We start from the raw sequence: 12,047 nt of genomic DNA on the forward strand, positions 1-12,047 counted from the left end.
ATGTTCAACATCATTAGTATATAGAGAAATGCAACTCAAAACCACTGTGAGAAACCACCTCACATCCACTAGAATGGCTCTAATACAAAAGGGAGACAATAAGTGTGGCACAGGTGTGAAGAAATTGGAACTTTCATACATTGCTGGTGGGAATGTAAAATGGTAAACAATTTGGCAGTGTCTCAAAAGCGTAAACATTGAGTTACCATGACCTTCTGATTAAACTTCTGAGTACATAACCAAGAGAAATGAAAACATACTTCTAAACAAAACTTGTACCCAAGTGTTCACGAGAGCATTATCCATAATAGCCAAATGTTGGAAACAACCCAAACGTCCATCAACCAATGAATGAAGAGACAAAATTTGGTATATTCACACAACATAGTATTATTCAGCCATAAAAAGGAAGTAACTACCAGTGCATGCTACAACATGAATGAACCAAAACCATTATGCTAGGTGAAAGAAAGACCACATATAACATGATCCTATTTAATGATGAAATACCCAGAATAGGCAAATCGATAGAGACAAAGTAGATTAGTGGTTGCTTCGGATTTGGCATTGTGTGTGGGTGGGATGGGGAGTTAATTAGCTAATGGGTATCGGGTTTCCTTCAGGTGGAAGGAAAACTAAAATTGGTTTTTAGTAATGGTTGCATAATCCTGTGAATGTACAAAAAAAAATGAAATTCTACACTTTCAGTGGGCAAATTGTATGTGTATTAAAGCTCAAGCTGTTTCATACACACACACACACACACACACACATACACATGCACTATAGAATTCAAAGTATTTTCTGCTAGATGTTTAAAATGCCATCTAGAAGATCATTTCAAATACCATTCAATGCATTTCTATTTGTATTAGCATCACATTGTAATGCTCTGCTAATATTATAGAACTGCAGTGAGGGGAATGTGCTATAGATTGGTTATATTAATATTCTGTCTACTTCTAAGAAGATGTAAATAAAATTACAGAAGTGAAACTAAAAATCAAAGGTGCACTATTTAAAATCGGAAATCATCCCATTAGACAAAGAAAGCCCATTGAATGGGGAAATGATGAGACCTGCTTAAACACTGAAGTTTTTCTTTCCTTAAATCTCCTTTTATGTAACAGATGGAAAGGCTTTACTTATACTCTGATTGCTTCCCTTCCAGCATCTCTGACCTCAAGGATGCATTCTGCATTCCCCTGAATGAGACTGTATTTTCTATTTCTGCTGCACTCACAGTAGTGTAGAGTGATATGGGCTGCCCAAGGGGAGGCAGCTACGGTGGTCCCCCACCCCCTTCCCACTGTGTATCCCTCAGTGCACCAAAAAGAAGAACCCAAGGACTTCATTGCTTCCTTTGGGGCCAACCAGCTCCCAACCATCCTTCAGAGAGGAACAGCTTGACTACGCATTCCCACCCCATCCTACGGACCGACAAAAACTTAATAAATAATAATAATTGATGGGAATGAATTAGAACCTGTCAGATGATCCTCGGTTGCTTCAACCCAGTATTAGCCTTAGTGCTGGATAAATATGATCAACTATGACAAAAGTTGTGAAATTAGTCATGGATCTGAATTCATTGTTTCAAAACTGATGTTTTGGGTTCTCTCAATGCTTTGCAATTGTTGCTCATTTCATTATCAATTTACTCACAAACCACAAGTTCAAGCCCTACCAAGGACTGGTCCCTATAGTAGACTTGAGGGTACAGACAGGGCTAACCCTTTGCCTGATGGGGATGTTGGGTGGTTTCTGTGATGGTGGTATATAGAGAAGCCAAAGAGTTCTGGAGAGGTAGGATATATAATTTCTACCTAGGAAATGGTTCAGAGAGGAGGTAACATTTAGGCTGGGTTTTGAAGGATGATTACAAGCTGGGTAGGCCACAGGGGAATTGGGGGAGGCCTATGGGAAAGGCAGGTCGGACAGAGGGAGCAGCAAGCATGTGATAGTGGGCTTTACATGCTCAGGGAAGGAATTGTGGCCAGAGCCTGGATGAATTCAAGATGGGGCAGACTGGAGATGAAACGCCCATATCAGGTCAGTTTTGAAAGACCTTGAATAGCACATTAAGGAGTTTCAACAGCATCCAGCCAGCAATGGGCAGCCAGCATGGTTATACAGAGGAGCAGTGAGATTGTGTTGGCTTTTTAGGAAATTACATCTGGTGACAGTGGAGGCTTGTGCTTACTTCCCACTGGGCACTAAACACAAGTATTTGAATAAAGTCCCACACCTGCCAAGGAGAAACAGAAATGCTTTCCTCCACTTGTCTTGCTATGTCCATCCTTAGCTTACAGCTCTACTGCATTCACTGTTTCCAAAGTTGTCTTCCAGGTCATTCATTTAGAATGTAGGAGTTATATCCTCATAGAACTAGTGTTGCTCCCCAAGTCTTATGTGACCCATACCACACTGAGATACCATACATCCCACTGCAGAACCCAGTCTCTGGGATTGTCTGGGTAGGTGTTTGATTAATAGGAAATCAATTCATTAACTAGCCACATGAGGAGCTGACCTCCCCTTTCTAGGAGAGTAAAAGGCCTCTTAAGTTCTTGGTTTCTCCCCACCACTCACCCTCAGGGTGGCCAGTGAGGTAGGGAGATAGGAGCCTTTGCAGGAGTTAAAGGATAGCTAGGCCTTGGTGAGGAGCAGGGCCAGAGAAGATGTGGGCACAGCTGCAGTGCAGCCCAGTTTGTCCTCGGAACTTCTTACTGTCTTTCCTTTGCCTGCATCCTCCCTTCCTTCCTCCCCATTCCCGGCTTTAGGGACTATACCCATGGAGGCATGCCCTCCAAAAGTACTAACATTTATTCTCATCCCATCACTTCAGTCCTTTCATCTCTCCTGACTCCCAGCCCAGTGTTAGCTGCAGGCAGGATGCTTGGGAGGAGAGGTGAGCAATGGTTGACACCTCAGCTTTCCATTTGTGGGCAGGGCTGAGGTTGAAACCTGCTTGGAAGGGAAACAGTGTTACTAACGACCATCATTTATGAAGTGCACGCTATACACAAGGCCTGCGCCAAGTGTTTTCCATGCATTACTTCACGTGACTGATAGGTATTATTGTCCCATTTCACAGAGGAGGAAACTGAGGTTCATGATGTTCAGTACTAACTAACTTGCCTAGTGAGTGGCAGAACTGAGATTTAAACGCAGGTCTTTTCTGTTTCTGGAGGGTCCTTTTACTCATGGAAATTTAGGGGTCTCAATCCCGGAACTCTTGGTTCTGAGCACTTCTTTCCAAAGAAACATGGAGAACAAGGGGCTAGATGCTCCTTCCACTCGTCTGGCTACAGGGGCTTTCAGATGCATCACCACAGTTTCATGTTCCAAGTTTTCACTTCACCCTCCTGACAGCAAACCCGGCAAAACCAGGTTTTAACTGTGCAGAAGAAATACTAATTACTATCATTTATCCATAATTACTACATAGCACAATGATGATTACACATATCATTGCCTGTGTCAGGGTAACTTTAGTCTCCATTTTATTTGGTTATACTCAGTTCTCTTCATGTCTTGCCAGCTTTCATGGGTCACTGATCACCTGTGTCATATAAATATGCAGCTTATAAAGTCAGGGAGGATCTTGAGTGGGAGGCATGGTGAGAAAGGCAGTTTGGGGGTGAAGGAGCTTAATTACAGGTGAAGACATTTGGAGGGCATCCATTGAGCCCTCAGGAGCCTGGAAATCATTGGAGGAGGGAAGCGAGGCCAAAGCCAGGCTTAGAAGAAGTCAGTTGGGTAGGGTGGGCAGATTGGGCAAGATGGCAGACACCAGTGGTTGAGGTTATTTATTGACATGCAAAAAACTAAAGTATCAAAGGAAAGCCCTCTTCTCAGATTTAGAAATCTGAGTTTGTAATCCTAACTCCAACATTTAGAAGCTCTGACCTCAGACATGTGCCTGGTGGCAGTTTCCTTATCTACATTATTTTATTGACTTTTAGACCTCTTCTAGTCCAACAATTGCATAATTTCCAGACAGCAGGAATGGTCCTGCAAAGGCTGGACCATGAAAGAGATTGAAAATGAATCCAAAAGACTCCAAGATATTCAGATAGTTGGCATAGGTTCCCTTCCATGCTTAGAGATTATTTCATTAGAGTTAAGTTTTTTCATATTAAGAATAGAGTGATTTGTAAGAAGAGTTTTTTTACCCTAATAAATATAAGGAAATAAAAACAGGTCCATTTGTTTACAATATCCCAAATTTCAGCCCTTCCCCTTCCTGCTGCCTTCCCAGCAAAATCCAGGGGAAATGATGTAACCAGGTTTTTAACTTTGCATTTTAGGATAGGATTTTCTTGGTTGCTGTTTGGTAAAGTAGGACCCTTTTTTATTGGAAAAAACACTTCTTGGAGAACTGCAATAGTTAAGGTAATGCTGGGTGCTGTAGCTAATAGACTCCTGAATCTCATTGATTTAATACAAAGAAAATGTACTTCTAACTCTCATATAGCCAAATTTTGGCAGCAGGGAAGGGTAGAGATGACTCTGCTCCAGGCAGTGCTTCAGGGATCCAAGCTGATACAATTTCATCCTCAGCGCATGACTTCTAAGGTCTTCCTCATTGTCAACATCTAACTAGAAAATGTAAGAGGAGAAAGAGAATGGAGAATTGCTTGGGAGAATGTCAGGGGCAAGCTGGGGTGTGATATGTATCACTCTGCCCACACTCTCTTGGCTGAAACTCAGGTTTACCGCTGTTGAAAATTGCAAAGGATCGTGGGAAATGTCACTTTGGGTTCAAACCCAAAGGCCATTTGCCCAAGAGGAAATGGTGACCAGTTTGGTGAATAGTCTCTGCTACAGGATCTGTATTAGAATAATAACAGCACTGCTGAGCCCTAGAATTCATAGTCAGTCTCAATTTCTTGGAATTTCAAGAGAAAGACCTTCTAAAGCACTTATGATCCCTTCTTTAGTTATGTTCAAGGCAAGTGGCTTAAACAGACCTATACGTCACACATTCTGGACAATGCATAGTACCCCTCAAACATTTGGTAGATATTAATGGTGGCAATTTGCATTTCATCAGTATTTTGTTCATATGAAATTCCCCTTTGGCTCAGATTTTACTTTTTCCTATATTTTAGTCAATTTTTCTTGACCTCAGAAAGTTTCTTAACTTTCTTGCTTTTACCAAGACAACTCTGAAAAGAAATACTTAAAAATGACATCTGTAGCAGGTTTGTGGTCAAGGTGAAATTGATCTTATGCTTACATTCAAAAAACAGTTGCCATGTTAGATTAAATGAGAGTGCATATACTTTGTGCAGGGTGCACAGTCAAACCCTGAAAGTGATCAAGGAAACCCATAGAAAAACACTATTGAGCCAAATTAAAAGGAACTCAAAGTAGGTAATTTGTGATCCTAGTTGCCTATTGCAGCTGCACAAACCAAACTAATGAGATGATGATGATGTAATCTCTTGTTGCAAAGAGTAAAGTGATTTTCCCATGAGATTAAGCATGAACTCCCCAACCATGTGTTCAAGGTCTAGATAGCTTCTCTCTTCTCCCCCAAACTGTAAGATAATTATTAGACTTGAATTTCTGAATTGAATGACTTGTAGAGTAAGCTGAATTTTGCAATCTTTTAAAAATTTTGCCTTTAGTGTTTATATTACAGTTCAGTAACAAATAAACTTCCCAATGTCTGGATGGTCTTATAATGTATCCATTAAAACAATATCCTCAGTGTTGTGCCCATTGGTGAATTATTATACTGGCTGCTGGGAGAGTCAATATGAAATCAGACCTCCCTGTCCTGGAGTAGGGATTTGAGATGTTTTTTAAAAAATTGCAGATAGAAATTTTTTCTGCAGCTTGTATTTTTTAACCATTGAACAATGATTGAAGTCTACCATAAGCTGGATATTGGGTGTTACAAAGAGTTATAAAATGCAGCCTGCGGTTTAATCAACATCAGCATCAATCCTGGTCTCAACAATTGTCTCAACAATTGTTTCTCTAAGAACCCTAATCTTTAGTCTTTTAAGAACTGTATTCATAGAATGTGTGCAGAGCATGTCTTTAATTCACCTTCTCAAAAACTGAAGATGGCTGTGCATTAGGTGGTAACCGCACATGTGCCCTGTTGTGGTCTTCCTGTAGGTCTTAAACCTGTAAGTGAGCATGTCCCATGAAGGTCAGAACCCAAAGTCTGCCATGTCTTCCTTTGTATCCTGTGCCCAGCTTCAGGCTAGAACATCATACATGCTCAATAAATATGTGTTGCATACAGGAAGGAACATATGGAATAGCCTTATTTGAAATAGATCACAGTGTGTTTTAGATTTAGAATGTAAGAATTTAGTGGCCACCACTTAATGTGTGTTATACAAGAAACATGTATTTTTGCTCACCTTCAATGTCATTAGCTTTTTTTGTAATTGAGGATTACCCAAAATCATAACTTTTCTTCCTCTTTTTAAGTGTTTCTTAAGAGATTTATTAGGCAACCTGCAGACACTTCACTTTTCCCTGTATTTTAGTCTTGATTCATTGATGTGAGATTTTTATCCAAAGGTCATCAGAAAAAGAAAATCAGTACAAATTGAAACTAAAATGACTTGTACTTGCTTAGCAGAAAGGGACATGCTCAATACACTAAAGGAGTGTGAATGCTCAAGTTTCCATTTACCAAATGCCAGCAGCAGCTCCTCACCACAGTCCTGGATGGAAAGTGAGGTTGACAAAATCCCCACTGTACTAAAGGGAAAGCTGAGCCTCTGATCCTGTGACTTCCCAGCAGCTCGTAGCTAAGGAATGTTGAATTTAGCTGTTAAAATCTAGACCACTCACTCCACATTCACTGTATCTTTCTCTTTATCAAGCTCAGTGTTGTAAATTATTTACAATGTTTTATTTATGCTTTCTGATACCCACGACTTTTTAATAAGCAAAAAATTTCTGTATGCATATTGTTGTATATTTATTTCAGTATTATTTACATATGGTGGCGTTTTAAAATTATAAATTAGATCCTCTTAGTCTCTGTCTTAAAGTCTTTTTCAAAGTACATCATATCCAAAGTACTTCTGAGTACATTGTATCTAGAGAAAAATCTGGGCGCCTTAGGCAGGCCTGGATCTTGCTCACATGTTGGCCCTCATGTCATGCTTCTCTTCCTCCTCTCACTCTGCTTGGCCTTTGAATATATCAAGCCCCCTCTTGTCTTGGGGCCTTTCTACTATTCCTTCAGTCTGCCTGGAACTCTTGTCCTTAATCTCTCCTTGGCTAATGCCTTTATATCATTTTGGTTTTTCTCAAATGTTACCTCCCCACAGCAGCCTTCTGACATCCAGTAAGAGTACCACCCACATGGCCTGTTATTTTACTTGTCTTCCCAGCGCTTATGCTTCCTGAAATTTTCTCATCTACTGACTTTATTTTCTGTCACCCCCACTGCCCCCTGTACCAAGGTAAGTTCCCAAGAGCAGAGCCCTTGCCTTGCTCACTGCTGCCTTCCCTGGGCCTAGGGTAGCTCACAATATACAGCAGGCTCTGGATAAATAGTGGCTGGATAAAACACACATCTGAAAATTAGTTCATCCTAATTAGCTCTCACATCTTTGATATTTTTTATTGTCTTTAATGTTGTTTGTAGTTGTGGTTATATTTAATGCAGAAGACATGGAATAGTGCAAATCTTTAATTTTTTGCTTATGTAGAATTATGCCAATCTCCCAGAAATGTCTTTAGATAGTTCAAAGATAATTTGTTACCAGGTAGAGAGAGCAAACTACCTGTTAAGTCCTATTTATAGGTTTGGGGAAGCACAGGTCTCAGGTGGGGAGCTGGTATGGGATTCTGTTGGCTGGAGAGTTGCTGGCAAGTGAATGGCCACCTCCTATCCTCTGAAATTCCTCATGATGATGTTGTATATCATCCATAGACAAAACTTGGATATGATGTGTCTTATATGTAACCATCTCCCAGCAGAAACCCTCTTCCATTTTCTTTTTATTCCAACCTAGTGTTGATATTATCTCATTTGTATTTAGATAGTGTTTGTTTGGGCTTATAGTATGTGTGTGTGATCTGGGCTTTGATGACACATACTGAAGCTGGACTTTCTAGAACACCAAGTGGAGGTAGCAAATGAAGGGCCTAAGACGTAAGGGCCATGCCAGCTGTGCTACAGCCTTGCTGTGCACGTCTCTGCGGAAGTGTTCACATTTGGGGCTCAGCCCTTTCTTCTGCAGGAATGCTGGGATGAATACATGACCTGCCTCTACGGGACAGGAGAGCTGGGGGACAATGTGTCTAAGAGGGTTCATAAATATAAAATATCATCAGCACTACTTTAAATCATGTCATCAAAATGTTTATATTTTAATTTACATAGGAGAGCAATAGTGGCATTTAATATAATTCCATCCTTGCAATCAAGACTGTTCTTGACTTTTACACACAGCTGTACTGCTGAACTTCTCCTCCAACTCCTAATATATATAAAAATGTCCTAAGTTTAATGCAAAATACAAAATAGGCAGGTGCTAGGCATATCTGCAATGTGAATTCAGTGTTACCTTTTATTGTTGTATACTGTAAACTGTACGAACTGCAGCAACGTGTATGTGAAAAAAACACAGCTGCCTTCATCTTAAAAATATTTCAAAGGTTTAAGAGCACTTGGGATTTTTATTTTTTAATTTGTGGTTAAATGTTTTGACAGATATCCTAGTTTTTGTTGCTCTTTTAATGAAGGTCTAGCATTATAATTTTTTTTAACAGCTTCATGGGACAGGAAAGATTTCTGCCATATAAGTATAATCCTATAAAAGAATGAATATAATGAGTATTTAAGACTGTTTTAAAAATGTAAACCTGTATCTCCAGAGGAGTTGGTGGGGGCCATCCTGCCTAAAATTATTAATACAAATGTGTCTCTTTAAAGGACAACAAACACCCTACCAAAAGTTTGTTGTATTTCCTACTTGGGCTAATTAGCAACAAAGCTTGGGGATCTGGTAGCAACGGCATTTCATTAGGAAAATCTGTAAGTATGGTTGATCAAAAGTGCTATAATTAAATTAGTCTAAACAAATATGCACAAATGTAGAGAAGCATTTATAGAGAACTTATTATGCACCAGGTTCTGTGCTAGCTTCTTACATATTTTATCACAGGTAAGCCTCATTGACACCTATGCAATTGGTACCATTATATTTTCAGTTGAGGAAACTGAAGTTAATGTATTTGTCCAAAGTTCACTTAGTGAATGACTGGACTGGGCCTTGGATTCAGTCGGCTGTGCTCCAGAGCTACGGCTCCCACCCCACTGCCAGCTTCGTAGCAGCTGTAGCCCACGGCCGTGAAAAGGGCTTAGGTCCACATATTGATAAGGCACGTTCTCCAAGGTAAGTTGGTGTTGGTGAATCTCCAACAATATTGTTAAGTGGGAAAGCAAGTTGTGGAAGTGCATATTATAAACTACCTCTGTCTTTCTTTAAAATATTGTATGTACCTTTACACTTATTTTTGGGAAGACTTTAAGGTTACCTTCAGGAAAAAGTCAGGGGCCTTGTGGGACAGGGATGACAGCAAAACTTAACATTTGATTCCTTTTGGATTATCAATATTGTATATGAATATTATTTTCTAAATCCAGTTTTAAATGACACTGTTAAGACCTATTGAGAAAAGTAATGTGTCTTAAGAATTTTGTACACTTAAAAACTTTGCTTAGGAAACATTGTGTCTGTTTATTTTAAGCCACAAGATATGGGACATTGACACTGCCCTGGACAGCATGCTAATCTAGGAAACTTGGGTGCTGGGCCTGACTGTCCCACTAATCAGCTCTGGGGAAGTCACTCATTCATGGTCATCAGGCCTCAGTTTTCTAAGCTGCAAAATGAATAGAGTGAACAAATTGTCTTCTGACTTGAAAAATCAATAATTCCAAAGTAAATTAGAAAGAAGCACTTTAGAAAAAATTAAACTCATAGTTGAAACTAAGTGAGTTCATGAAGAGTGCCATCTTGGCCCTCGGTGGGCAAAAATGCACATGTCTACTCCAAGTGTCACCTGTTGGTGGCAGCATGTTGGAACTGCAGTGAAAATAATAAATCCCTGGTGCAAAAGTAGTATCTTGTCTGTCATAAACATTGTAGGGATATTCCTCAATTTATTAATAGTTAGTGTGTCAAAGTCAACTATAGGCTAGATTCAACACTAATCACTAAATCATTTAAAATAATCTTTTGTTACTGATTTGTAGAAATCTATCAAGCATAGGTTCCTCAGAATATACTATAATCTTGGATTGCATGAATTATAACAGAGGTTGGCAAACTTTTTCTATGAAGAGCCAAAGAGTAAAAATTGTATGTCATATACATTTGTGGGCCATATATATTCTCTGTTGTAAGCATGCAACTCTGTTGTCATAGCACAAAAGACAATACATAAGTGAATGGGCATGGCTGTGTTCCAGTAAATCTTCATTTACAAGAATAGGACTGGGCCAGATTTGGGCCATGGGTAGTAGTTTGCTGAACCCTGATTATAATGAACTCCTGCTATAAATTTCTCTTTGCATGTATCCTGAAATAAGTTACCTTTTGCCTCTCATTTAATTCCTGAATGTGGGAATAAATGCTTCCATTCTGCAACCACTTTCCTTCAATGGTTCCTTTAGGAATAACCTTGTTTGCAAGTGCTGCATCCCACCATGTCACCCTGATGCCAACCCTATTTCAGTTTTACAGGTTGCCTTCCTCATTTCTTTACACTTTGAACTGTCATTTCCTGAAGACGAACAGTGATGGTTGCTTCTCTTGCTCTCCTTTGTTTATATTAACCATTTTTACTTGATTTCAACCTTTCCCCCAAAATGTTTTGCTCACACATCTTTTGTACCTAGGGATTTGTGGTCAGCCTTGTTTAAAGTCTTTAGGATGTTAACCTAAAGATTGGTTAATCTCTGGCTAAACATATTCTTCCCTTTCTTAAGTGAAGATCAACCACATTTAACAAGCCACTCTCCTCAATGAGCAAGAGCGGTCTGGAGGTAGACTTAGTCTTGGCAAATGATTTGCAAAGACAGATGTTGGTCTCTGAACTTAGTGCATCCCTGGAGAGACCCCTGCTTTAGCCAGGAGAATTGGGAACAAGCCTTGCTTGTGCAGTAATAGCTGGCTCCAATCCTAGTCAGTTCCCTCCCAGCCTCAATCCAGCTCACATCCTTGTTTTTTCCCTTGAAGCACCTCCCAGTCTCCATCCCTTGATCTCTCCCAACATTTCCAAACTCTAAAACTTCACCTGCCACAGACAAACTTGATGTTGCCAAAGCTCTTCACTTGGATGCACAAAGGCTCATAGATTATTGAGATTTACTACATGCTTTAAATTCACTACTTTTCCTGTTCAGCAATTTAGCTATAGCCCCAGATAAAGGTGATTTGTGTGATCCATCTTGCTTTATGTTTCATTTGACATTCTGCCTTTTTCATGACAGGTTGCTGAATGCTATAAAGCCAGGACTTGTTAAAAAGATCAATAGATTGCCTACCCCCATTGCGGGATTGGTGAGTATCCAGAATTGAGATTTATTTTCCAATATTCCTTTGCTCTAACCTAAGGGTCATGACAGTGCCATTTATTACAGTTCTCTCCTGCAATATATATTCCACTTGAATGAGAATGCGTTGAATCCATTAAACTGAGAGGTCACTTAAAAATGAAAGATTGTGGTTATTCCTAAATGGCATCTTAATCTTTGTATTTTTCCCATGAGTGATAAGGACCTTCCTTCTTACAGAGGTAAATTTGTTTTGGGGTGAGAGGCTGATAATTAGGTTGACCCCAGGGGAGGAATGTGATTGTAATTATAGTTTTCTCATTTCAGTTCTTCACTGTATTCCCCTGGAATGAAGGGGAGAAAAGGTAGAGAGAAAGAATGTCATGATTGACAAACAACACTTTCTTGATAAATTGCTGTTTTCAATCTTAAAAATCTACCTGCGTTTGAATACCACATTTGTAGACCAACCCTTCTAAAGACACAGTGGACG

General features: G+C 39.7%; 1 protein-coding gene across 14 annotated transcripts in view; it reads left to right on the top strand.

Annotated features, from left to right (window-relative positions):
* LIMCH1 (LIM and calponin homology domains 1) overlaps positions 1-12,047 on the top strand; it is a 311,556-nt gene that overhangs the window by 131,932 nt on the left and 167,577 nt on the right. For all 14 annotated transcript variants that reach the window (XM_057502178.1, XM_036908574.2, XM_036908560.2 and 11 more), the window contains exon 3: positions 11,492-11,561. In XM_057502178.1, coding sequence (XP_057358161.1) covers positions 11,492-11,561 — 70 coding nt within the window. The remainder of the gene's footprint in view (positions 1-11,491; positions 11,562-12,047) is intronic.

Source organism: Manis pentadactyla, chromosome 5 (genome assembly GCF_030020395.1).
Source record: "Manis pentadactyla isolate mManPen7 chromosome 5, mManPen7.hap1, whole genome shotgun sequence".
Classification (NCBI taxonomy): domain Eukaryota; kingdom Metazoa; phylum Chordata; class Mammalia; order Pholidota; family Manidae; genus Manis; species Manis pentadactyla.